The sequence below is a fragment of the Beta vulgaris genome, chromosome 3 (assembly GCF_026745355.1).
Source record: "Beta vulgaris subsp. vulgaris cultivar EL10 chromosome 3, EL10.2, whole genome shotgun sequence".
NCBI classification, from domain to species: domain Eukaryota; kingdom Viridiplantae; phylum Streptophyta; class Magnoliopsida; order Caryophyllales; family Amaranthaceae; genus Beta; species Beta vulgaris.
The window spans coordinates 2576920-2604621 of record NC_079204.1 but is presented as its reverse complement, the minus strand read 5'-3'; the positions used below and the strand labels follow the sequence as shown (position 1 = coordinate 2604621).

General features: G+C 31.9%; 3 protein-coding genes across 6 annotated transcripts; all 3 read left to right on the top strand.

Annotated features, from left to right (window-relative positions):
- Positions 1-3504: 3504 nt before the first annotated feature.
- On the top strand, positions 3505-8898 carry LOC104888100 (ubiquitin carboxyl-terminal hydrolase mug105). Of its 4 annotated transcripts, none has more exons than XM_048640822.2 (7): positions 3505-3795; positions 3971-4064; positions 4763-5559; positions 5712-5823; positions 7012-7107; positions 7183-7303; positions 8565-8898. In XM_048640822.2, the coding sequence occupies exons 1-6, from the start codon at positions 3737-3739 to the stop codon at positions 7264-7266; spliced, it is 1242 nt and encodes a 413-aa protein (XP_048496779.1). In that variant the 5' UTR covers positions 3505-3736; the 3' UTR covers positions 7267-7303; positions 8565-8898. The 4 variants fall into 4 exon arrangements, 3 of the variants coding, with proteins under 3 accessions (XP_048496779.1, XP_048496778.1, XP_010671263.1); XM_048640821.1 differs by lacking the exon at positions 8565-8898 and adding an exon at positions 7407-8071; XM_010672961.3 differs by lacking the exon at positions 8565-8898 and adding an exon at positions 7407-8071 and having other exon boundaries at positions 3506-3795; positions 4775-5559.
- A 1700-nt stretch (positions 8899-10598) lies between these two features.
- Positions 10599-15641, top strand: LOC104888101 (delta(7)-sterol-C5(6)-desaturase). The gene is made up of 4 exons (XM_057393475.1): positions 10599-11176; positions 11358-11496; positions 12322-12627; positions 15207-15641. The coding sequence occupies exons 1-4, from the start codon at positions 11054-11056 to the stop codon at positions 15509-15511; spliced, it is 873 nt and encodes a 290-aa protein (XP_057249458.1). The 5' UTR covers positions 10599-11053; the 3' UTR covers positions 15512-15641.
- Positions 15642-19803: 4162 nt separating this feature from the next.
- On the top strand, positions 19804-24478 carry LOC104888098 (delta(7)-sterol-C5(6)-desaturase). The gene is made up of 4 exons (XM_048640633.2): positions 19804-20295; positions 21014-21319; positions 24189-24236; positions 24390-24478. Exons 1-4 carry the CDS (start codon positions 20100-20102, stop codon positions 24476-24478), a joined length of 639 nt encoding a protein of 212 aa, XP_048496590.2. The 5' UTR covers positions 19804-20099.
- Positions 24479-27702: the final 3224 nt, after the last annotated feature.

The window sequence follows — 27702 nt, the reverse complement described above, 5'->3', positions numbered from 1 at the left end:
AGAAAAAGAGTTCGTATTGTGTCTGACGAGTCCGACACAATCAGCCCGTCGGACCACTTCACTTGAGTTTCAGGTAGTCTTCAATTTTTTTCAGGTAGTCTTCATTTTTTTTTTCAGGTAGTCTTCATTTTTTTCAGTTAGTCCATTATTTCTTTCAGTTGGCCCATTATTTCTTTCAGTTGGTCCATTTTTTGTTTCAGTTGGTCCATTATTTGTTTCAGTTGGTATACATATTACGAAACAAAGTCCAACTGAAACAAAACAAAGTCCAACTGAAACAAAACAAAGTCCAACTGAAACAAAAAAAAGTCCAACTGAAACAAAACAAAGTCCAACTGAAACAAAACAAAGTCCAACTGAAAATGGAAAATAGGAAAAGAATGAAGACTGAAATTAAGAAATTCATGAAGAAAACTTCTAACCTCAGTCAAGGTCTTCATCATGGCAGACAATAAGTCCTGAAACCTATCCCTATCAGCGGAGGTTTCAAGACACTGGATGAAGTTAATTACAACATTCAAAGCGGCGATTCGAATATCAAAAGAAGGAGAATTGGTGAGGCAATTGAAGAACACTTGATGAAGTTCCTTAATATAAGGCACCAAAGTATCGCAGATGAACTGAGACAACTGAGCAAATATGAAAAAAGCAGACTCTTGCAACTTGGAGGAATGAGATGAAACACACTGGAACATAAAAGGAAGAAGTTCAGGCCATCCATTGTCAGGAAGAATACCCGAAGCAAGTTCAGATATGGTGTCGCACATAGCTTCTTTGAGACGGTTTTGTCGTCCTCACGGTGGTGTGTGGAGGTCTTGGAAGCGCGGTTTTTTATTTGGGTCAGCCCCGTCTGACGGAAACTATTAGGTCAGACGGTCTGACCCAATAGTTTCACTTAGAAAAATAAATTATATTTTTGGTCTCATTCAAAGTATTTTTCTGATTCCGTCCTTGTCTTTGGGCTGGGTTAAGGTGATATGACCAAAATCAAGGATTGATTCTTTTCACCATAATTTTATTGAAATTATCTGAGCATAACTTATTAGAACTTAACTAAACTAATGTGAACTTATTTAAGTTCATTTTATAAGGTGTTAGAACCTATCTGAACTTATTAATTGAAATCATCAAAATTAGAAACTTATTTTTTTAAGGCGAAAAAATACATCTAAATATTGTCTAAAAGGTGTTTAGATCTAAAGTTTATAAGATTGAATTTGCTCCAGAGTCTAGATCTTCAATTAATTAGAGTCTATGTGAACTTATTGAAATTTAGTTTATGAGGTCAATGTGTCACTTTTGATTTGAATCTATTGGAATTTATGAAAACTAAAACTTATTTTCTTAATGCAAAGAAAACGCACCTTATTAATTCCCTATAAGTATCTCATTCTTGTATCCCCGTATTATCTAATGAGATTTCCACTATTTGAGTATTATATGAGTATTTAATTTCCAAAATTAAAAATATAGTGAAAGTGATGCTAGGTATGTTGCTCTTTACCTTTAAAAAATAATTTTCAGATCTAATATATTTTGATAAATTCAAATAAGTTGTCATAAATTTGAATTAATAATACAATGCCATACACATACACTACGACAGTGAAGGGTTTACTCAAATTCTTCCTAGAGCATTTGATGTACTTTTGATAAGTTTGATGATTTTCATGCATCCTACTTGATTATGAGGTGTTTGCTACCAGTATTTTAACTATTTTGGCAGGTTTTTAAATTCATTAAGGATATATCAGATTTTTTTTATAAGGAGACACTATCTTCCTCCCTCCCTTCACTTATATAATAGAGATATATAATTAAATTATCATAAATTCAGTTTATCAATTTAAGATTATTATCTAAAAAATAGTGTTCTTTTTAATATAAAATATCATATTCCTATGATATCTTATACGTCCTCCATTACGAAATAAGTAAAGCACTTATTTCGTTTGCGTGATATCTTTTTGAGAGAAGTATTTCACTTATTTCAGAATGGAGTAAGTATGTGGTTTAGATAGAAAGGTTTTTAATTATAGAGTGATATGTATCGTTTATGATTTATGCTTTAATATGAGTATATTGTAGACTTGTGTAATAGATGGGTAAACAATTTAAATAAACTTTCTAAAATATAGGTTTTTGCAAGAAACAACCTTTTTATAAAAAAAAATTGGCAAAAGAAGACATTGAAAGAAAAATTTTACAAGGAACAACCTTGACCCATATTTCTGTATGACTAAAGTATATTCTGCATTGACTCATTAAACCAAATGTGTGCAGGGTATGTGACCTACATCTCTTCAGTTTCAACCCCATTTCTAAATGGGTCACAAGGCCTGTATGGTTGTAGTTTTTAGGATTCGAATACAAGACCTTTGAAAGAAAATGTGAGTGTTAACTACTATCCATACTAGAATTCTAATGCTTAATATTTCAAAGGAAAACATAATAAAGTCTTATAATTATAAAGACATAGATTAACTTTTTGATCTCTAACACTTTTATCAAGTAAGAACATTCTTTTACCCTAATTCTATTGAAATTGTTATTTTAATCCCCAACTCCTTACAAGTTTTTTTTAAACAACTCACATGCCATAATGTTTAGTTTCCATTTTCTCACTAGATAAAATATTACAAAAAACTAATAAAATTAATTACGAAATTTATATATAATACTATAAATTTGTAACTAACCCGAGGCGTTGCAGGGGTCAAAATACTAGTAAATATATTTAAAAGCGTTCATATACTAAAGTTTTAACCATTAAACCAAGTTGTATTTAGTGTTATCATTTTAAAGTACAATATTAGTCAATGAAACTTTTTCTTACCCGAGGTGAACTTAATAACCAGTTCTTTGTAAAAGGTTATTCTTCTACCGGATTCTAAAAAATTGTTTTTGACAAATATCTATATAAATATATTAAAAAGTGTGCATAAACAAGAAACTGTGCCACGTGGCGCTCTCCCGAGACATCAAATACATATACTAAAGTCTTAACCACCATACTAAGTTATATTTAGGCTATGTTCAGTTCACCTTATTTTTGCTTATTTCAGATCTAATCAGATCAGATCAGAAAAAATAAGTTCAGATCAGATCAGTTCAGATCATGCTTATATTTAAAAATCATTATTAGTATTAAATATCTTTCATTACATATTAGTAAAAATTATAATAATTGAATATTAATAAAGTACTCATTGAGACGAATCAAACAAGACCCACATGACTATATTTTTTCGTATATATTGAGAAAAATCTAAAAGGTAAGATCTTGTAAATCGGATATTGTAAATCAGATCCGATCAGTTCAGATCAGATCAGATTAGAAAAGATAAGTTTCGATCATATCAGATAAGTTCAAATCAAAAAAATTTAGGTGAACTAAACATAACCTTAGTGTTATTATCACACAGTATCCTATTAATAAATGAAATTTTTTCTTCCCCAAAACATAGGGCGGGCCTAATAATAACTAGTTCCTAGATAATTATCTTGCAAACCTCCCTAGTCCCTTCCAAAAGTTCAAATAGTGCACCCTCCGTTCAAAAAATAGAAACCCCTCGGCCTTTTCTCCTGTTGTGCTTCATAATCATAATTCGTAATTTCCACTTCAGTTTGCATCACTCAAAAACAAGCTCTTCAATTTCAAGATATTTCATCAGAAAACTTAATTTGCATTGCACCCATGTTTCTATAACCAGAAGAAGAATCAAATACAACAAAAATGAATGATTCTTGCTGTCCCATCTGCCAAAATCTGATATCAATCCATGAAATTGAAAGGTATTACTCATGACTATACTATGATTTTATGAAGTATATAACATTTTTTTTTGGGTGTTAATATATAAGCTATAAAGTTCTAAACTTTGAATGTATATTATTGAATTGAATTGTATTTTCCAAAATTTGCAAAAGAATGAAATTATTGAATATTGAAGTGAGAATTATGGTGCAGGCATGTGAACAATCACTTTGAGGATGATGAGTTCAGCAAGGATATGGAATTAGCTCAGCAAATTGCACTTGCCCCACCAAGCCCACCTCAATTTGTGGGTATTTTTTTTTGTATATGAACTTTAATCAATTGGGTTGTTTTATGTGCTAGATATGTTATTTGTTTTCATATGAATTTAATAGAGCAACATAAAGTGTAGTTGATTTTCTACAAATTTGGTACGAATTCGACTGTGTATGATTGCCTTCATGAACATGTTTGTTAAGAATTGGTAGGAGGGGGTTGATTTTGTAACATTGGGCATGGAACTTTTGGGCTGTTTTGTTTCTTTTTGCTGGGTTGAAAATTTTGATTGCTATGATACAACACAATGATCTCAGGGTAGGCCTCTTACAACTATGCTCTTTTTGTCCGAGAATTCGTTATAGTATGGCTTTAAATTTGAATTGTACCTAGTGACTAGGAGCCGCGGATGGAGACAAGAAAAGTTACTACAATGCATGATGATGTGTTGAAGGAACTTAGAAATTTTATTAAGGTAGACTTGAACTTCAGTAGGTAGTTGTAAATCCGTCTATGTTACAAAAACTTATCCAAATCTATGCCCCATTGCTCCTGGTCTCATGATTGCATGAACTTAATTGAGGTAGTTTGCTTGAATATTGGATGGCCATTGTCCCCTTCCCCTTTCCTCAAACAGAAGAAACACTAGGAACAGGAGATAATTCTAAATTTGCTGTATAAATGTTGTTAATACTTTGCTGCAAGACAAAGTTGATTCGAGATTTTTAGATGGATTTGCAGGACAGAAGCTTCTGGTCGAATTTGAATCCTCAGACAGTATGTGAAGGGGTTCCAGAAAGTAGTACATCCAGGGATCAAAGGAATAATAGTAGTAGTAGTAAGGATAAGCGAAAAGATATTGATGAACAGATTTGTTGTATTTTTAACTTACAGAGTAGGGAAACTTTCTATAAGGTTGAAGGAGGATTAGTCAACTTACTAAAAAAATGCTTGGAAAATGAAAATTCTACAAGTTTACTTTCAGGTTATGTTGATCATTTTCAAAGCATTAGATCAGAAGATATGGGATGGGGTTGCGGATGGCGTAACATTCAAATGGTTAGCTCACACTTACTTAAGGAAAGGCCGGAAGCAAGAGGGGTTCTGTTTGGAGGTTCAGGATATGTGCCAGATATTGGTTCGCTTCAAAGATGGCTTGAAGTTGCTTGGCAAAGGGGTTTTGACACTGTTGGGTCAAAATATTTTGAGGGGAAAATTTATGGTTCAAGTAAATGGATAGGGACAACAGAGTGTGCGGCAGTTTTATGTTCTTTTGGTCTTCGAGCGAGGATAGTTGATTTTGACAGTAAGGGTGTTAAGAATGGTGTAGGGCGAGCTTGTGGACCTATGGATAAATTTGTTGTCAGAAGGGAAATTGACATTAAAGAAGATCTTGCTAAGTTTGGTGAGGGATCTGCGCAGAATAGAAAGGGTTATCAAGCTTTGATTGATTGGGTTTGGGATTACTTTTCTAAGTATGAACCAAAGGAATCACGTCAACGTCGGGTTCTTGTTACTAATAAGATGTAAGAGACTGTTTTGACTTTTGACTATTAGTTGTGGCATTCTTGAGTTCTTCGTTGTATTAATTGTAACCATCCTCTATGTTTGCTCATCTGTTTTTTTTCTTCCTTTAATTTTTACTTCTTTCTATCCATTTGTGAACCTTTTCCAACAGGCCATTATATTTTCAGCATCAGGGCCATTCAAGGACCATTATTGGTATTCAAGTCAAGCATGAGAAAAATGGACGGAAACAGTACAATCTGTTGGTCCTAGATCCTGGTCATGTAAGCAAATTTCTGTTTTTTTTAGCTTGCAACTTATAATTCTTTTGACATTTTGGTCGCACTCGCTTTTCCCTTTGCAGCAATTAAGGAACCTTTACGTTATACTTTGTGTTCAAATTAACATTTCAGGAAGTGCTGGTAATTTTTGTTTGTGTTAATTTGTTACTAATTAACATTTTCATATACCTTAACTATGGAATTTCTTCTTCACTGCCTTTTTATAGCCTCTTTATAAAGTCAAGGATTGTAGTTGTTGGCGATCTATTAGTTGGCATTGCGTCTTGATATCATCTTGATTCTTGTGTTTACCATGTACTTTCAGCTGGTTACATGTCATGTTGTTAGAATCTTTCCTGGAATTGACACTTCACCATGTCACTACTTCACTTGCTTAGAAGTTGTAAGCCTACAAGTTTTTGATATTCTTCGTAACATGAAGAATCAGTTGCTAGCAAGTAGCCAACTACGCCTACTCGATCTAAGAATATGTCTTAATAAGTTGGTAATGGAAGGGATTGGGGAAACATGACTTTTGCTTATTGCTTAATTTACATTCTGTGCTTGAGTTTCCTCGGATTGTGCTAGATTTGGGTAACCCCATGCTACAACGCGTGTGGCTAACGCTGGCTGGCTTGGCTGTGGCCCACTTTTTGCGCCACTTTCAAGTTTCAGCTGTCAGAAATATTTGCGAGACTCTTCTTTATTGGAGTTCAAATTATCTTCTCTTGACTCAGTCGACAGTTGTTGTGGATTTTGCTCTTTAACTTCCTGCATCTTTCTCCTCACTATCTCTTTTTCTGCAAAATTTGCCGCATGAGCATAACTGATCTCGATTGCTACTTATCTGGCTTGGTAGAAATGAATTATCTAGAGAAAAACCAAAAATCTCCCTTCTTTCGTTTTATCCCTCTTTAGTTCTGAGCAATTCTGAGAGTTCCTTCTCTTCTAAATCAAGTGCACATTTATGGGTGATGCACTTCTTGATTGGACCTTTTTTAGGCATAAATCTCTTCAAGGTAGTGGATCCACGACACATCTGCATTTAATAGAGAAAAAAAATGACCTACATTCCTATCCTCTCTGTGAGTGGGAATGCATTAGAATTTTCGACATTTTCGTTATATATCTTAATCTGCTAAAGGATATTATCGTGTGATGTATTCTGTTACAAAATGTAACCTTGTACAGATGACAGAGGCTTTGGAGAGGTCGTTGAAAGAAAATTTTGGATGGCAGAAATTTCTGAAAAGAGGACTTCATACTTTGAGGAAGCCTCAGTATCAGGTCTAAGAAAATCTAGTGCTGCTTTTGTTTGAGTTTACCATTTGATCAATCAGTTGATAAAGATTTCTTCTCCAGCTGTGCTATGTTGATCCTGGAATTGCTAATGTAGAGGAGATTGAGCAGCTGAAGAATTTGTCCAGTGTTCGCATAGAATGCTAGATAGAATCATGTTCTGCCGTCTGCGAGCCTCTTTCAGGTTTTTGCTAACTTCTTGTTAATTACGTGTCCCCCTTCCTCCACCCTCCTCTATCTGGCTGTGATTTCTTGTAGATGAACGCATCTATTTACTTGATATGTAGCATTAGACTATCAACATCTCCAGTTTTCACTTGCAACTGGATGTCAGACCAGACAAAACGTGAGGGTCTTGCAATGAATGGGGAGGCTGAGAAAACAACTGGATTTCGGACCCGATAAGTGATTATCAGTACTTTTTCAGAACAGAATTCCTTGAAATTTTGTTGGAAATAAAGATGTTTAAAAGATGCGGAGTGCTTCAGCCTACTAGAGCCTTTGTCTGCTGATGTATGTATCATGTGTTAGAAAGGCGTATGGTCTGCTCCTCATCTCTTCCTCCATTATGAAGTTGCTGGTGCTTTATATGATGCCAGCTTTTTGGTTTTAAAGGAGAGTTTTGCTTATTTATTATCCAGGTGAGTTGATATAAAGTGCTCTGAAGCTAGCTGTTATAGGATGAAAAATCGCATATAAGGCCGTTTTACAATATTTTTTTGTAAAGTGGGGGTTATTTTTGTTCGAAAGGGGTCACTTATAGTAAAAGTGACCCCTTTAAAGTGAAAGACGGCCCATCTTCTACAAGTGAATTTTGTAACTCATAAAATGACCTCTTTGATTTAACAGTGACCATTTTAGGGATCAAAATGAGGTGGTCTTACAATACTTTTATTGTAAGGTAGTCTTATACAAGACTTGATATTTATAAGAGGAGGATGTTACATTATCAGTGGGCAATCTACCCATTAGGCCACTACAAATAGGCAATTCGTATACTTCATATTGCCGAGTTGAGTTCTACTAGGTATTGATGTCGATCTCTACTTCTCTACTAGATAAATTAAGTTTTTCCCAATATATGGTCATGTTTAAATTTAGGTTCTTTGTGGTATGTGGCATTTGGTGCTTTCCGAAGACACTGGCTTTCAGATGTCCTGCTTGATTGGCATGCTTTCTTGTAATTTTTTCATATTAGGATTCCATGTCCGCACGTTGTATCGTTCTGTAGATTCTCACATGTCGTTATTCATCAATAGAAGTTTTCCATGTTTTCCCAATCGAAGAAAAGTCCTAAGATCTGTAATCTTATACTAGTCCATCTAATTTCCTACAAAACAAATTTATTTGATTAGTATTTGTGACATAAAACTTGCACTGGTTGAGTTTTTTCTACTTGAGAATCTAAAAATCACGCGTGATTTTTGTGGCGTTTAATGATGTAGAGGGAAGATCACTGCTATAGCTGGCCATGTTCTTTGAGGTTAAAGGGTCTTCCTCTCTGTAAACTAAGTTTTCCATTGAAGAAGAAATTCGACGTATTTTCACTGTTAATCGTTGTGCTAATGAACTTAAGATGTCCTGATGAATAGTTTTAGAGGAAAAATGTTGTGATTTTCACTGTTGTGCTGAGTTCGAGTAACTATTAACAGTTAAAGATCTCATTCATTGATCTTCCCTTGATAATGTTAAACACTGGTAAATCATATTTTCTCGTCATATTCATGTTATTAAGATGTCCTGATGAATAGTTTTAGAGGAAAAGAGTTGTAATTTTCACTGTTATCTTTGTGACGAGCTCGAGTAATTGTTAACAGTTTAAGATCTCATTCCTTGATCTTTCTTTGACAATGTTAAACACTGGTTAATCATACTCTCGTCATTTTCATGTGATGTAGAGCTCGCCCTGCTTTTATTTATTTTTCGTACTTTTATTCTGTTTACTCAAAAATCGACTCCCTTGTTATTTACACGTATATATGAATCCGATCCTAAAGAGGATAATTGATTGAGAAGGTAAGAAGTGTTTCTTTTGAGGTTGAGGTGGTGGAGTAGTGACATCGCTTTCCATTTCATATCCTTGAGGTCTATGGATCAAACCTCATGGGACTCATTTGAGGATTTCCCCTTATCTCCGTGAATCCTCTTCATCTTACCTTTGAAAAAAAATGTGTTCCTTTTTAGAAATTTGAGCATCTTAACTAGCTTGAAGAGTTCAGAATGAATTATAAATGGGGTTTAAAACCAATACTTCATCAAAGATGTCTTAGCCTAGTGGTTAAGATTGATGTGCTGTGAACGATATGTCACAGGCTCAAATTCCCTTCCCCTTTTTTGTATTGTCTTCGTGATTCATATGGATAAAAACCAATACTTCATTAGATGTTTGTGATTCTAAAGGAACTGAACATCAATGCAAGTTGTTTGATCTTTATGTTGGAATTAATCACAATTAATGATAGGGGCCAAATTTGGTTTATTTTTATCGCTCTTACATGTGTGCATTCTAAATTAAAGTCATGCTCTCTTTACCTTATTTAAACTCATTCTCGTTAGAATTATATCAGAACATATCTTCTTAATCCTGTTCCATAGTTACACTATATATATAATTTTTTTATACTAGTAAAAATCATAAAAAGTAGATTTTTGAAAATTACATGTTAATACAAATCTAACAAGATTTCACGTGAATAAATTTTTCCTAATGAATTGGTGGAAAAACTGAAAACACACCATTAATGTTTAGTGAAATTGCTAGTCTAAAATAGATGAAAACAAATTATGAGAAATTCAAACCAGATCACCTTATTTCATATGAGTAGAATATAGCCTAATTTTGAATTATATCACACATGCGAGATCTATTGAAAAGAAATAAAACAAAATCAAGTATCACCTTCTCAACTTGAATTGCCATATACTCCATGCATACATGACTATTAGCTTTTTCTGCACGCTATGCGTGTGGACATTTTAAGTATAACCTTTACTCGGTATTAAAAGAAATGAAAAATAAAATTATGAAAGTACGTATTTACGTTCACCTTCATTTGCTGAGTAAGAAGTATTTAAATACTTACAAATAGTATCTAAAAACATTTATAAAGTAACTATAAGTGATAAAATTGCATATCCAAGTAATGAAAAAATCGATTTCTTTTTTGGAGTTTGTATTTGTGATTAAGGGCCTGTTCTCTTCGGCATAAAACAGCTGAATTAATTTGAATTGAACTGAACTGAATTGAACTGAACTGAAATGAATAGTGATATGTGAGAGTAAAAGTATTGTCAAGAGCTGAACTGAACTGAAAATAAGTTGAGGAGAACATGCTCTGATTTTGTATATGAGTTGTCTTTGTAATGAGAATGTCATATTTTTTTTATTGTTTGTGGTATTAATTCTAGTTAAGTTCTTGATTATGAACTTTTTAGTTAATTGGATCTAAATTTCATATGATTGAATCTTTTTTAGTGGCAAGTTTATATGATTGACAATTATGAGTTGATTGAGTTTAATTGAGATTTGGTTGGTTTTTTTTTTTTTGGTAAGTTTATGTGTATAATGATTTTGTGTCGTAAAGGGGTGAATATTTAAATTCAAAAGGGGACACTATTGTTCCCCTTGACTTATATAATAGAGATATTTGAATTGAAATTCAATTTAAAAAAATAAACATATAAATTTATAAGAATATAATTTATATAAAGTTGTTTCAGTTTGCAAGCTACAAGTTGAGTGCCGAATTTATTAAAGATTTGGTCAACCTGATATTTTTATTTTTTATTTTTGAGTGGTGATCGACTTGATTTTTTAATTATTAAAACAAGACGTTAATCATGTGCAATAAATCTATGCATTGAGCAATTAATACACCCAATATTTTATTGCAATTTGCAAATACTTCCATACCTATAATTAAGAGACATCTCTATGTATGATGATAAACAAGTACTAGTATTTATATACATAACTCTAACAAGCTTTTATGCTACAAAAATGGAGAATTCTTTGAGAATGATTTTAGAGGAAACAAGTTTTTATAATCAAATTGTGGAGTTTGTCTTGTAAGAGACCGCCTACTTTTAAATTAAAATTAGGCAAAGCTAAGCCCAATATTAAAGCCCAATAGTGACTAGGTTAATTTATTTCGGTCACTAGTTTAATCCATTTAGTTACTAGGTCTACTTTTATATTAAAATTAGACTGTCTCTTTTAATAATTTTTGCAAATTGTGTTACCAAAGAAGCTAAATTCCTTATTGCCTCATTTCTTGAGTTCTTGGCTTCGAACAACTCTTTGTGCTTTTGTGCTTTATCCACTTGCTGCAATTTTCTGCCTTAACTTTTGGAAACGATATGTTTCTGCCTCTAAAGGTAATTATATTTTACTATATCAACTTTTGGAATATGTTTTCTTAATTATCTATATTATAATTAGGTTTACAAATTGATTTTTAGGGCTTATATATTGTGATTTCTTTTGAATTTATATCAAATCAAAGTAGTTTATAGGTTTTGGTTTGATTGTCATATATTATTCATATATAGGGCGATTATAATTCTGAATCAAGTACTATCTTAACAGTATACACGAATATGAAAAACTTTGACAATATATTTTGAAAAATGGAAAGTTGAAATGGTATCAAGTGATGACAATTGGATCTTTATATGGCCTTTTGGTCATAGGTAAAGTTTTTTGAGTAGATTCCTCCAAAAATATAAATTAAAAGATGATTTGAAATTAAATTAATATACCAAGTTCTTAATACACCTATAATTGATTTATATTTTATAATAGAGTGAAATCTATTTATTATGAAAAAGCAATATGTAAAAGAAAGTGGTGACATATACTAGAAGTTAGTAGCTAGTTAATTAAACAAATAGTCTTTCATGATTTTAATTACATAACAAATTTTTTCACTTTCAATTTACCCACATAAGTAGATGTAAGTTTTACATAATTGTTGAGAATTAGATTTTATCGAGTGATTAAAGCCTCTCTTTCCAATTTTCACCACCTATATATATAGACTTTCAGTCTTTATAATAAGAGTCTGATTCTCGCCCTTTATAAGAAAGATACTTTATAATAAAGTATTTTCTTTAAGATATTTCATTTTAAATTACCAAAAAATCATTATTAACGAAATACGAAATTGTTTTTTTGAAATTTAATTTTGGATATTGTTGCAGAAAGTATGCCTTCAAGAAGAACTATGGTTTTCCAAGCAATAGGAGCTTTCACATCTATTCCAGTGAGCACATTATTCTCAACTACGTTCGAGTGGATGGCTGAGAATGGTTGGACGAAAACTTACCCTCGAATTAGTGATGTGGGTTGGACATATTATGTGATTTCTACACTTATCTATCTTTTTGTGGTGGAATTTGGGATTTATTGGGCTCATAGATTAATGCATGATATTAAGCCAATTTACAAGTATGTTCATGCTCCTCATCATCGTTATAGCAAGGAGATCATGATTTCTCCTTTTGCAGGTAACTTTAATTTCAAATAAGATATCACTATTGCACTCTATCTCCCAAAAAAAATTATATAAAAAGATAAGGTTTTTATGAAGAAACAAATATATATACATATATGCCTTGAATTATATATCTTGAATTCGATAAAATCTTATTATACTTATCTATGTTTTGATGAATTATTTCTCGGTACAAATTTAATTATCAATCTTTCATAATATTATATAAGTATGTCATATGATATCGATACTAATATATTAAAAGGTGTACGTTCGGAAATAAGGAATTACGTCTTAATATACTAATATACTTATCTTTGTATAGATAAATTATTATTTCTCGATCAAAGTGTAATTATCAATCTTTTATTTGTCCGTTTGTATGTTATTCTAAAACAATATTCAATCATTTATAACAATATATAAGTATGACATATGATATCTATACAAATATATTAAAAAGGCGTTCCTAAACAAGGAACTGTGTCAAATGGTGTTATCCTTTAGAGTGTTAACTTTAAGTAAACACACATGCAATAAAAAATTAGAAGATGCATGATATAAGATTTGATCTCATAACTTTAAACTTATATAATAAAGTCTTAACTATCAAAGTAATATTAGGTGTTACTCCCTCCGTCCCAAAATATAGTTCTCATTTCCATTTTGGGTTTCCCCAAAATATAGTTCCCATTTTCATATTTAGTTCTACATTTTTCCGTAATTTGTCTAGAAAAATCGTGTCCTATCATTTATTTGCTTCTTGAATTTTTTTTTTTTTTTTGTTTATTTAACCAAAATGTTACAATTAATGCTCTTTCACCAATTATCTCCATTTTCTCTCCTAAAATCATCTTTTCCCATACAACATTTATTTAAATAAACAAAAAATCTTTACTATCCCAACTTGCATAAATTACCGTGAAAAAAGGGAAATGGGAACTATATTTTGGGACGGAGGGAGTATAATTTTTGAGTAAAATATTAATAAATGAAAGTTATAATTGTCAGAGGTATAATCTAGATTTAAAAACTAATTTTAAAATTAAATGCTAACTTTTATGTATACAAAATTGACATTTAGTAGCTTTCAACTTCTGGTTTGGAACAATTAATTTGAGGAAGTATTTTAAATTTATTTATTTTATTTCTTTTTTAAGTATATTATTGTTTAACCGGTATAGCAATAAGTTCTCAACTGGGTATCTTATCATGTGACTTAAAAATACATTAGCTTAGCTGCAAATAATGGCAGCCAGATAAGAATTAAGATTAAGAAAACATTATTAGATGTCACTTAAGAATATATGACGATGGTAGCTTAAAATGTCACTATCATCTTATGCAACACAGCTTGGATAAGGAAAGAGACAACTTGGTCAAAATACTTGCGTATTAGTGAAAAAATAACATGTTAGGGGTTTGCTTCCACGTAACCAAAATTGTATGTTTATATACTAAAATGTATCTAAACTTAATTGATTAAAAAGAAAATTAGAATAAAATAATTATCTTTGTAGAGAATGTCTAAGTTAGCTCGTATAGTTTTCGAAGTTAGTCTTGTATAAACTTGGTTTAATATTAATGTGGATCAAAGACAAGCAGCAGGTGATAGCCTAGTGGTGTTTTCAGAGTTCTCGAGATCGAGCCTCATACCTTGCCAGGAAGGATCCCCGATTCCCCCCTCCTTAATTGCAAGAGATTTCATTTTATCTTATAAAAATAATATGGACCAAAGACACCCATGTAAGATAATGACCTCTTTTTTGTCATATAGCCAATTTTTATAATATAAAGTTACACTAATATAAACTATAATATAGTGAATTTTTTTTTCCATATAGTCACCCATTCTTACATTAGTTTATTATAATAAAAAATGATATTATTATATTATTCAACATAGTATCTTTTTTCCTCACATAATCACTCTTTATAATCTATAACTACTTATCTTTTATATCAATAATTTTAACTAATGAATTCTTCTAAAATAAATTACATATATCAACACCAGATTCATGCACATTTAATGTGGACCAAGTGTATAAAAGTTTTTTTTACTACTCTTGGGAGGTTTTCTAAAATTTGGAAGCAAAAATCTTGTATGCAACAATATCCTTTGTGTTTGTGTGAATATCTATACAAAAAGAAGTATCCTTTATCCTCTTCCTCAAGGACCTTAATTAGCAGAGTTGACTCGTTTGCTTAATTATATTACTTTTAGTCATTTAAAAATTTAATATTTTGGATCTGTTTGACAATACTAGTTGAAAAGGAGTTGTAACTGATAAGATAACTAATAATTACTACTTTAATTATTTGGCAAAATTAATTTTGCTTTAAGTTGATAATTTAAGTTGTTATCAAAATCTTAAAAAGCTTTCCCGGAATCTCAGTCACTTGATTTTGATGATCTAAAAATTTTAACTTATCAATTTCAGTCATTTTAACCACTTAAAATTTTATTTCAAGTTATTCTCAAACTCTACTAATTATTTTAGCACCTAAAATATTCTAACATCTTATCCTTTAATGAACATAATTATATTGCTAAATTATTTTGTTCCCCATTTTGTATATATATATCAGGGTGGTCAGGGCATCCACTAGATGGAGCTTTACAAGAACTTCCTTATGGTATAGTATTATCAATTGTGCCGGTGCATTTCACAACTTTCTTGGGGCTTTTCCTTGTTGAAGCAGTGTGGGGTGTTATGGTACATGACAGAAGTGATGCAAAAGGTTGGCCTATTATGGGTTCTGATTATCATACCATTCATCATACATCCGGACGTAACAATTATGGTAATTATACCATCTTCATGGACTGGTTATTTGGGACACTTCGTCACCCTAAGAAGTGTAATGTCAATAATGCTGAAAAGGTTCAGTGATTATATATATGCAAATAAATTAGGTAAAAAAATGTTGCAACTTTTTTGTCAAGTGAAATTATTACACATCAATTTATCTTGTAGATTGTAAACATTGTGAATTGATATGTCAATTTTATTTGTGATTTAATTTGAGTGTTGGAACTTAAGATGTGGCTTGTATCCATGCGACCATGCCTTATACTCGATTTACTTCATCACTTGAGACGAGAACGATGCTTTGCATCATTGCATGCTACGTAGTACGTACCCTCTCCTTCAAATGCATGGAAACTAAATTTCTTGTCGGAGATAATATATTGTGTATCGCTTGTATGTCATTTATTTTTATAGGCTTGCTTTAATATATTCTATGATTTTTAATTTTTTAAGTGATGGGATTCAGTATAACAAAAATTATTAAAAGAGACGGTCCAATTTTAATATAAAAGTAGACTTAGTCATTAAATGGATTAAACTAGTCACCTAAGAAATTTAACCTAATTACTACTTGTAGGTGAAAGACGTTATTGATTGTACTTATTAAACTTTATTATTCAATATTTCAATATACTTAAATGGTCAATATATATATATGTACTTTCTCCATTTTTAAATACGTATAATAGTTTGACTTTTATGTTTGTCAATGTACAACTTTGACAAAATAATAGTATGGTGGAGTGATGGTTGGATATCTTTCTTTCATACTTGAGGTTGTGGGTTCGAATCTTCATGTTAACAATGTCCTCCTCCTAAGAGGCCTTGCCAGCAAACCCGGGCTGGGTTAACCTATACGAGATTCTGGTCCGATTAGAGCGTCTTCTCCTTACCTTAAATATAAAATGTACAACTTTGACAAATACTATTTTTAATTATGTATTTGGAACTTTCTCTATTATTATATTATACTGAAATGAAAATGACATTTCTAAATTTATGTTCGTGAACAAGTCTTATGTGAGATAGACTTACAAAATTTATTGTAAACATTGGAAGTAATCTCTACAAATAGTAAAGAATTACTCCCTGTTTTTTTTTTCACTTTTCAATACGCGTCTCCCAATGCACCTCTTTCAACTTAAATATCTTTCAATATAAATTAGTAAAAATTATAACGATTGAATATTAACAATGTATCAATTGAAACGAATCAAACAAGAACAACCCACATGACTATATTTTTTTCTTATAAATTGAAAAAAATTGAGATAAAAAAAACAGGAGTACCTCTTAGATCTTACATTCAAATTATTGTAAATCCATTTCATATTAGATTTAGTATATATTTATATTATACTTTTGAAAAATGAACATTCCATATATAGTTTTTACTTTCTATTTTGGTATCATGAGGAAACTGAGTAGTCAAAATCGGAATTCTTTGACAAAAAAAAAAGCAGAATAACTCAATTGGGAGTGATTGGAAGCCAAATTGACTTTGTATCTAATTTTTTTTTAAAAGAAATAAAAATAAATTATACTTTATATCATATGATTAGCATTAATGTAGCTATTAGAAAAATAAAAATATAAAAAAACTTCGTTATATATATATATATATATATATATATATATATATATAGGAATAGGATCTTGTGAAAACACTCATTAATGTGAAAACTGAAAACAGAAGATCTGGGCCATCAAATAAAATTACAAAGATGATCTAAGGCTGGAATTCTTTGTCCAAATCCAAAATAAACTCCCCTCTCTCGATCCTCTCCCCCCAGAAAAAAAACCCCAAATTCTCTCTCCTCTCACCATTTGATTTCTAGGAACTTAAGCAAATTCATGGTAGGTATGCATAATTCAAGGGCAAAATTTGCCATTTCGGATGAATTAATGTATTCTAATGCTTGAATTCTTCGCAAAATTAAATTTTTTTCTTCAGTGCAAATTAAATTCGTCTGATTTTTCTCTGCAGAATTATGGCTGATGTTTGATAATGTACTGTGAAATGACGATTTTTTTCTCTCTTTAATTCTAATGTCTGACTTCACTTCTTGTTGAAGATATTGAAGCAAACATAGAGTCTAGCAAACATGGCGTCTTTCACTTTTTTTTTCTTTGACCTCGATCGCTTTTCTTCTTTTTCCACTCAAATTTATCTTTACCTACATTAAAATCTTTGACAAATTTATTTCTATTTCAGGTAATTAATTTTGCTACTGGTGAGGGTAAGCCGCAAGCAACGAGTGAGAATTTGAAGTTAAAGATCTATTCTATTTGTTGAATAAAATGCATGTTCAATCTTAGCATTAATTTGGAAAACTCCATTTGTTTTTTTCCCTCAATCTGAAGCCATAATTTAGTTAGTTTGTTTTTGTGTTTGTGCGTGTGAAGATTTGAGAATGTTCCAGAAATGGGGTTGTTTTGGAATTGTCCAGATTTTTTATTATGATAGTTGAGAAAGAAAGAGAAGGTTGAAGAAGATGAAAGTTGAAGAAGAAGGTGAGGAAAATATTAAGACTTAGAAGTTATAGTAATACTATTAGTTAAAAGTTATCCTTATAATACTCAAAGTTATCCTTATAATACTCAAAGTTACCCTAAACGTACTAAAAGTTACCCTTATCATATACTTCCTCCGTTTCTTTTTAAGTGACACATTTCTTGTTTTCACGTTTGCCAATGCATTATTTTAACCATTAATATCTTCAATTATTAATAAGTAAAAATTATAAAAAGTTGATATTAAAAAAATTCACATTCAAACGAATCTAACAAGATCCCACATGACTATGTTTTTCCTAAAATGTAAATCACCAAAGCTAATTAAAGTTTAAACTGTGAATAGTAAACACTATGCAAATGTGTCACTTAAAAAGAAACGGAGGAAGTATAAAGTTGCCCTTGAAATATATAAAGTTATCCTTAATATAATGAAGTTACCCTAAAACAGGCAAAAGTTACCCCTAAAGTATATAAAGTTATCCTAAAAGTGGTAAAAGTTACCCTTGTTTTCATTTTCAGACTAAGAGCTGTTTTCAGCGGATCCTACCCCTATATATATATATATATATATATATATATATATATATATATTATCTGGATGGGTAAAGGATGAATTATCATTTATCAAAATTATCAGTCTCTGACACTTGAAAGCAAAATCAGCATTATTATAGCAATAGCAGCCTGCAACGGTGTCTGAAGAACATATACTATATATATCGTCCACGAGACCACGACAGACGACGCTTAAAACTTCTATAAGCGTACAAATAATACTCAATGAGTCATAGTAGCAATCTGCAACCTACTAATTATTTCAATTCTTGGAGTCTTTAATTTCACATGCTAAATAGTCAATTTAGTAGTATTAAACTAAAATCAAGTTGTTATCGAAGTTAGATTTTGGTATCAAGTAATAGTAAATTTGATATCAAATATATTGGTACTAACGAGAAAGATTTGATACCAAAAAAAAACAACTTGATCCGTTCCCTCAAAAAAAAGTCCATCCCGTCAATGTTGCCTATTTGAAAATTCGCAATGCTACAAATATCAACAATCTTATCAATGAACATGTATTGAATTCTCACCTAACTAAGTAGAGCATATCTCTCTACCTCAACTGACTTGAGTGTCGGGGGGGGGGGGGAATTCCGGAACAATCCCGGGGTATTCTAACCTTGTCTTTTAGGTTTCCGGCGTATGGACGATCAATTCAAGCGAACGTTGTTAGGGCTCACCCCTACTCAACACACTTCAGCAATCCTCAGTTTTTAGACAGAAATAATAATAATTATTATTATTATAATTATAATAATAATTATTATTATTGTTATTATTTTGTACTGTTACTATCATTGGCATTGCCATTGCCATCGTTTTCGTCATAGTTATCGTTGTCATTATCATCATCATTAAGTTCAATTTAGTTCGGTACACTTCATTTCAGTTTCAGTTTAGTTTGGTTTCATTCAGTTTAATTTAACTCAAAATAATATGGCCTAATTACCCTGGCAGATGAGTCCAAAGTTAAAATATGTTGAATTTTTATTATTATTTCAAGTTAAGTTAACTCAAAGAATGTATTTATACCAAAAAGTTTATCACACCCGACTGTACCATAAGCATAGTAAATCCAATGCTAATTTTTTTGCTCATTTCTCATCTGAAATCATCCACATGAGCAAAATGTATAAAAAGGAGAGTTTCAAATGAATAAAAACTAGTCTTAAATATACTATTTACTCGATACACCTAAATGTATATGATTAATGAACTCATACTTATGGGGATTGAGGTGGCCATGTGGGTAATAAGAGTAACTCACAAAATCTCACATACAAACTACAAAAGTCTATTGTTTTCAATTGCAATGCGGTGTAGAGAGCAGGGGATCCGGGCCCCGCGCTAGATCCACATATTACGTAGCAAATAACCATGCTTTTTTTAGGTGGTAAAATAATATTGGATGTACTCATAAAATCCCCAAGAATTTCCACTAGTTGATCAAAATATATGCGTCAATACCTGTATTTAAGTAGCACAAACAAGCTAGAAATACTCCACACACACACACAAAAGAAGGAAAAAAGGTCAAAATCAAAGAAAATAGTTCTACTTCGATGCAAGTCAACGAAAAGTAAGCAACAAAATGGAGTATTCAAAATTGTTCTTGGAGGAAACAAGTTTGTATAATCAGATTGTGCTACCAAAGCAGTTATTTTCCTTGTTGCCTCACTTTTTATGCTCTTGGCTTCGAACAACTCTTTGTGCTTTTGTGCTCTATCCATTAGTTGCCTTCCTCTGCCTCAACTTTTGGAAACGCTATGCTTCTGATGCCTCTAAGGGTACGTCTTTTTTTTTTTTGGTAATTGGTCACTAGGGTGAATGTCCGGAATCCGGATAAAGAGGGAGGGTGAAAAGTATATAATCCAGTAATCCACGTCCCATGACCACTTATATGTTGTAAAAGTAATACATACGTATTGCCACTTCTTTATTTCTATCTGATCGGTTAGTATAAATCAACCTGATCCAACTTAACAAATATGGTGCCTTGAGATATGATCCCACAACCTTGAGATAAAGTGAGATGCAAACTTGTAGTACTACATAAAAAAAAAGCTTTGCTTGGTAGTAACGGTTTTACCACTTGCTTGTCAATTTGTCATCTCTCTCATGCTAATTAAGAATAATAATGGTCAACTCTTTCTAAAAAAAAATAGGCAAAGGTTTAATTACGTTGAAGAATATGAAAATCATGAAAAATCAAGTGACGAAATTAAACAAAAAGAATACAATTGTTTACATAAACTAAGGGATACAAGTCGTGAATTCCAAACAAGTTCTAGCACACATCTGAGCTATGTCATGAGCTTGTTGAACTTGTTGGCGATTCACTTTTTTTTGTTATATATATATATATATATGTTTGTTCCTGGTTAAATGCCACAAAAACTAAATATTTCTAGTCTAAAAAATGGGAAATTTGGTTATGTAAATGAGTTTTAGCAAAATTTAGTTTTATTGAAAAATATAATTCATACAATTTGGATGATATTGTAGAAACCATGCCTTCAAGAAGAGTTATGATATCACAAGCAAAAGGAGCTCTGGCATCGATTCCAATAAGCACATTGTTTTCAACAGTGTTTGAATGGATGGCTGAAAATGGTTGGACTAAATGTTACCCCCATATTAGTGTAATGAGTTGGTCATCTTATGTGTTTTATACACTAATCTATCTTATTCTGGTGGAATTTGGGATTTATTGGGCTCATAGATTAATGCATGAAATCAAGCCAATTTACAAGTATATTCATGCACCTCATCATCATTATAGTAAGGAGATCATGCTTTCTCCTTTTGCAGGTAACTTAACTCTATTAACTTTTAATTACTCTCATCTCAAATATTAATAGTTCGTATATTCATTAATTTTTTTTTTTGTGTGTTTCTATGATCTTTAATAGTATATTCGTTTCAATTTGTAGTTTCATATATCAAATTTTAATATTTTTTATTAATACGAAATTGAAATATTAAAAGTTAAAGTTACGTCTTGAAAACTGTATAAAAAAGAAACAAACATTATATTATGGGACGGATGGAGTTGTAAGAATAGTACTCCCTCCGTCCCAAAATATAGTTCCCATTTTCCTTTTTTCACGGTAATTTATGTAAGTAGAATTTAAGAGGGATAGTAAAGATTTTTTGTTTATTTAAATAAATGGTGTATGGGAAAAGATGATTTTAAGAGAGAGAGTGGAGAATAATTGGTGAAAGAGCATTAATTGTAACATTTTGGTTGAATAAACAAAGGAAAAAACAAATTTCAAAAAGAAAATAAATGATGGGACATGATTTTTCTAGACAAATTACGGAAAAATGTGGAACTAAATATGGAAATGGGAACTATATTTTGAGACACCTAAAATGAAAATGAGAACTATATTTTGAGACGGAGGGAGTAGTAAGCAAATTAGTTAGGAGTGATTAGCAACATGTGATAGTGATAATTAAGTAACCTAGAATAATGTAATATACTTCCTCCGTTTCTAAATAAGTGCAACATTTGCATAGTGTTTACTATTCACAGTTTAAACTTTAATTAGCTTTGGTGATTTACATTTTAGGAAAAACATAGTCATGTGGGATCTTGTTAGATTCGTCTGAATGTGAATTTTTTTAATATCAACTTTTTATAATTTTTACTTATTGATAATTGAAGATATTAATGGTTAAAATAATGCATTGGCAAACGTGAAAACAAGAAGTGTTGCACTTATTTAGAAACGGAGGAAGTAATAAGTAGTAGTTAGTGAGTTTATTTATTTAATGAACTAAAATAGGTGGTGGCATCGAAGTTTTGTTTGTTAAGTAAAGCATTTATTTAGTAGTATTGGTGTACAGGTGTACTATAATTTAAGATGAAATGAATCAGTAAATATTAGTAGTTCCTTCGGTGGCCATATTCTCCTCCTGTTTGTATCTCGTCTTCCAAGTTTCTACAAATATTACAAAGGCTATAGTAGCTAGTAAAGGGAAAACACGAGCTTTATATATTGTTGAAGTTAGTTTGGTGGGAGAAAGCCTTGGTAACCAACTGTTTGAGTCCAAAAAAGACTCAAACACTCACATTGGTACCATTATAACCTGGTATTGGTATCACATTGTTATCAGGATTGGTACCAAGCAACCTTACTTTGGTATCAAAATTTTCGGACAATGTACCAATCTAACCTAGCATTGGTACCAAACAACACGCGAGTGAAATTTTCAAAGCTTAAAATGACCAAATTGCCCCTGTTTGAGTCTCCTAAAAGACTCAAACGGTTGGTTGCCTAGACAAACTCGACTCAAACAGTTGGTTACCAAGGCAGAAAGCCTTGGTAACCAACTGTTTGAGTCCAAAAAAGACTCAAACACTCACATTGGTACCATTATAACCTGGTATTGGTATCCATTGTTATCAGGATTGGGGGAGCTTGTCTTGACAACCAACCGTTTGAGTCTTTTAGGGGACTCAAACGGGGGTAATTTGGTCATTTTATGCGTTGGAAGATTTCACGTGCGTGTGGCTGACATTTACTTAGTACCAATGCTAGGTTATAATGGTACCATTCTCCGAAAATATTGATACCTTGGTACCAGTCCTGATAACAATTTGATACCAATGTCAGGTTATAATGGTACCATTGTGTTTTATTTTGGGTGTTTGAATCTTTTTTGGACTCAAACCGTTGGTTACCAAGCCTTTCTCGGGGGGGATTTATAGTACACCCAAGTATGCTGATAGTACATTAAAGATTAACTTTTTTCAATTATTATTCATTTGAAATTCTCTAATGAGCAAAATTTTACTCAATCAATTCTGCTCATTCGCCCATACGCATTAACTTTTTAAAATGGACGAATACTTCTAGCTACTTATTTGAGAAAATGAGCAAACATTTTTGCTAGTCTTGGGCATGGGTCGGGTCTGTTCACAGACGCGGCCCGTGGGCTTGGGGAAATGGCGGGCCCGGGTCCATGAGTGCCGGGCCAGTCTTGAAATTTCCAGATATTGTCCACTGGCCAAACTTGTGCCTCCCGCGGGACTGGCTCGAGTTTTATGTTGTTTTTTTGTATTTTTGACCGTTTTAGGCTAAAAAACAAAGGAAATGAGTGTTCGGCCCGCGGGCCATCTAGGCGGGCTCATGTTGGTGCGGGTCTGAAATGAAATTTCTTGACCGTGACAGTTCCACGTCTCACATAGTGAACAACGGGCCGGGCCGAGTCTCGAGGGGCTCGTGCCGGGCCGCGTGCTACCCTGGCCCATGCCCACCTCTAATGTCTTTTGCGTTAATGAGCAAACTTTTTTTTATCACTCTCTCAAATGAGCATAAATGTTTGCTTATTTTGAAACTGCAATATTGATTTCAAATGTGAAGCTAAGTTCACCATTGATGAACGATCCTGAAACTTCAATATTTGTTTTTTGATATAACCAAATAAAATTAGAAAATATTATTAAGTTCACATATAAGATGATGATGATTTGAAAAACGTACCCATACCGAGTACTCCCTTTGTGTAATTTTACTTAATATGTTTGTTTTTCCACATTTTCAAGACTCATATTTAAATGTTAATATCTTTAATTACATACTATTAGAATGTATAATTTTACGAAAATTGATATACTAAAACAATTAGAATGAATATAACAAGATGTCGCATGATTCTATACATATATTAGGTTGGTCGGGGCATCCATTTGACGGAGCGTTACAAGAAATCCCTTATGGTATAGTACTACTATTTGTGCCTCTCCATTTCACTACATTCTTGGCACTTTTCCTATTTGAAGCAGTATGGGGAATCATGATACATGACAGAAGTGATGCAAAAGTTTGGCCTATTTTGGGTTCTGATTATCATACCATTCACCATACATCAGGTCATCATAATTATGGTAACTATACCATCTTAATGGACTGGCTATTTGGGACACTTCGCCACCCTAAGACTACGAGAAAGGCTTGGTAACCAACGGTTTGAGTCCAAAAAAGACTCAAACACCTAAAATAAAACACAATGGTACCATTATAACCTGACATTGGTATCAAATTGTTATCAGGACTGGTACCAAGTCAATATTTTCGGAGAATGGTACCATTATAACCTAGCATTGGTACCAAGTAAATGTCAGCCACACGCGCGTAAAATCTTCCAACGCATAAAATGACCAAATTATCCCCGTTTGAGTCCCCTAAGAGACTCAAACGGTTGGTTGCCAAGACAAGCTCCTAAGACTACTACCAACGGGAAAAAGGTCCAGTGATCAGCATAAAAGATTGTTAATTTGCTGTAATTTTTTTGTCAAATAACTTCATGTATAAACTCTTGTTATTGTATACTTGTAGTTAGTTGCTAAACATTCTGTAAGTGAGATTATATGTAACCCTGTTTTCTTCACTTATTTTTTTGAGTTTGTGGGTTGTAACAAACTTATAGTAGCAGAATGATTAGTGAACCTTTGTCAACTCCCCTCTCCATTTTTCATAGCTATAGGGCTGGCCATGAGCCAAACTCTAATATGACTCGGCTTGGGTTTGATTACGAGCCTGAACTCGAATCCAAGCTCGAATTCATCTTGAATTTAAAAAACAGACTTAAGCATGATTTGATAAGAATAATTCAAGTTTCAAATTTGACTAGTTAAAATATGTGCCAACAATAGAGGTGATCACGGGCTGGGCCTAAAAAAATTGTCCATTGATCGGGTCGGACTGAGCCAAAATTTTGTGCCCAAAGCCCGCTACTTTCGGCCAAAATGGAACCGGGCCAAAAAATAGACTAAAAAGTCATTTTTAGCTTGTCCAAAGCAAAAAAAATCGGATCGGGTCCGCCTGCGGGCCAAAAAATCGGACCGGGCTGATTTGATCAGATCTAGCCAACAATAAATTTTAATGTTGTTGTTAATTGGCTTTATATTACTTAGTGTTTCACTTGGACAAGTTGTTTGAAAATCCCCATATCTTAATCATTAAACTAATCATTTAGGCGTTGGTATAACAATTATATAAGAATCTCATAAAAAATTAATTTTATTACTTGTATTAATGAGCTCATGAGCTTTCGAGTCGAACACCATGAAATTCGAGTCTTTGGCTCGATTAATGTTCCAACTACTCCCTACGTTTCAAATTATAAGGCATGTAAACCGTTTACGCATATTAAGAATTTAGTTAGTTTTAGTTAGATTTGCATAGATAATAAGAATTGACAATAAATATTGTAACGATAATAGAAAATAACCTATAATATTATCTTGATAGTATAAAATTGCATTTAATTTTACATTGATAATGTAAAATGCCTTACATTTTGAAACAAAAACTTTTAGCGAAAATGCCTTATAATTTAAAACACAGGGAGTATAGTTTAGGCTGAAGCTTGGCGCATAACAAATGAAACGAGTTCGAACATATTCCAAACTGTTGTTCATGAAGAGTTATGTTTGTGTCCATCGCTAGACACTAGCATCTAGAGCATACATGCCCATAGAATGACATTACACATTGGTTGCTCAAAACATTTGGTCATTGATTAGCATATTACCACTTTTCTCTTTCATTCATGTGATCACTCGTGACCAACTCATATTCTACGTATGACTAATAAATCCCAAATGTTGCCATCAATTTTGGTCAATCACATATTCACATTCTCCCCTTTATTTTACTTTTTTAATTTATCATTACCTAACATTTTTTTTAACAATCCCCCAATCACGTCATTTTAATGACTATAGATTACTCAAGAATGGACTAATGAATTGTTATATTAGTTAATTACTAGCTTTTGAAGCACGCGATGCGTGCGACGATAATTTTTTTATTGTTATATTTCCTAATGTCGAGTACCTAGTTTTACATGCATACATTACATGCAGCGACAATTAATTATAATAGTTTAAGTTGACAGTTTTTTCAATAAAGGTCATGTTTTATTCAACTTATTTGAAGTTACTTTCAACAAAAATAAGTTCAGATAGGTTAATTGATCTGCAATTATGGTCTTCTGTGTATAACGTTGTGGAAGTATATCGTTGATTCTTTTTTGTTTTGGCAATTTTCCCTTTTGATAGAAGATTTTGATATTCTTAAATGAATATGTTATCTTTGTTTTTATTGTAAACTTTTTTAGTCTTTCTTTTTTTTAACATAAAATTTAAAGTTATTTTAATTGTAATTTTTAAAAATGGCAAATATTTTGATTGATTGATTATGCATTATTATCTTAAAAATTCAAACAAAATTGATTTTATTAGAAAAGTAAGGGTAATATAGTCAATTAATAGGAGAACACCACACGACCTCCCCCTTCACTTATATAATAGAGATATAAAACGTATTATTGTGATAAATTAATATTGTTAAATGTAGCTAACTAATGATACAATGCATCTGAATTCTTAGGTGTAGCATGTTACACCATAACTTATATTATTGTATAACAATATATCACACGTACATAATGACACATTCTCCAATAAAAATGACATGAGTCTAATGTCATCTTGTCATTTTCTTATATGTTCTTTTTATCATTGTAAATTCCGCGTTCTTATTGCTTGCAAATACACAATCGATGGATATTTTATCCTAAATATAAAATCATTGTCCAGTCTGTATCAATCGTTCTCTAACAATCGAGCTTCATTTGTGATATGTACTTGAATTGCATGTCACATATGCGGGCTTATTAATGTTGACTTCTAGGATCTCTTACTCTTACGAGATACTCTTACATGATAATTGATAATGATATTCAAAGATAAACTAATTTATGTGCTAGGCCATATTATTGCAACTCACTATTGTCTGTATAAATTATAATTCATTAATTTGTTCACATATCCATCTGATGAAGGGACATGTCACATGTGATCCAGGAATTTTGGCAAATTATGAGAGTGATCTCGAATTGTTTTAGGACCCTCTCCTACCTCGTTGGACTGCTCTATGTTTTATGTTTTTAGATCAGATCTTGACTATAAAATTCCTACAAAATCAAGAAATGATATCGAAGTTTTTTATCTTTTCAATTACGAGTAAAATTCAATGATAATTATAAAATATTACTACTTTCTCTGATCCAAAATTAGCTTTTGTCACAACTTGTTTACATCCTCGATCAATATGTTGCGCGAGCGATCTTTCTCTTTTTCAAAGATAACATCGAAGTTAGTCGATTGATTGATGTTG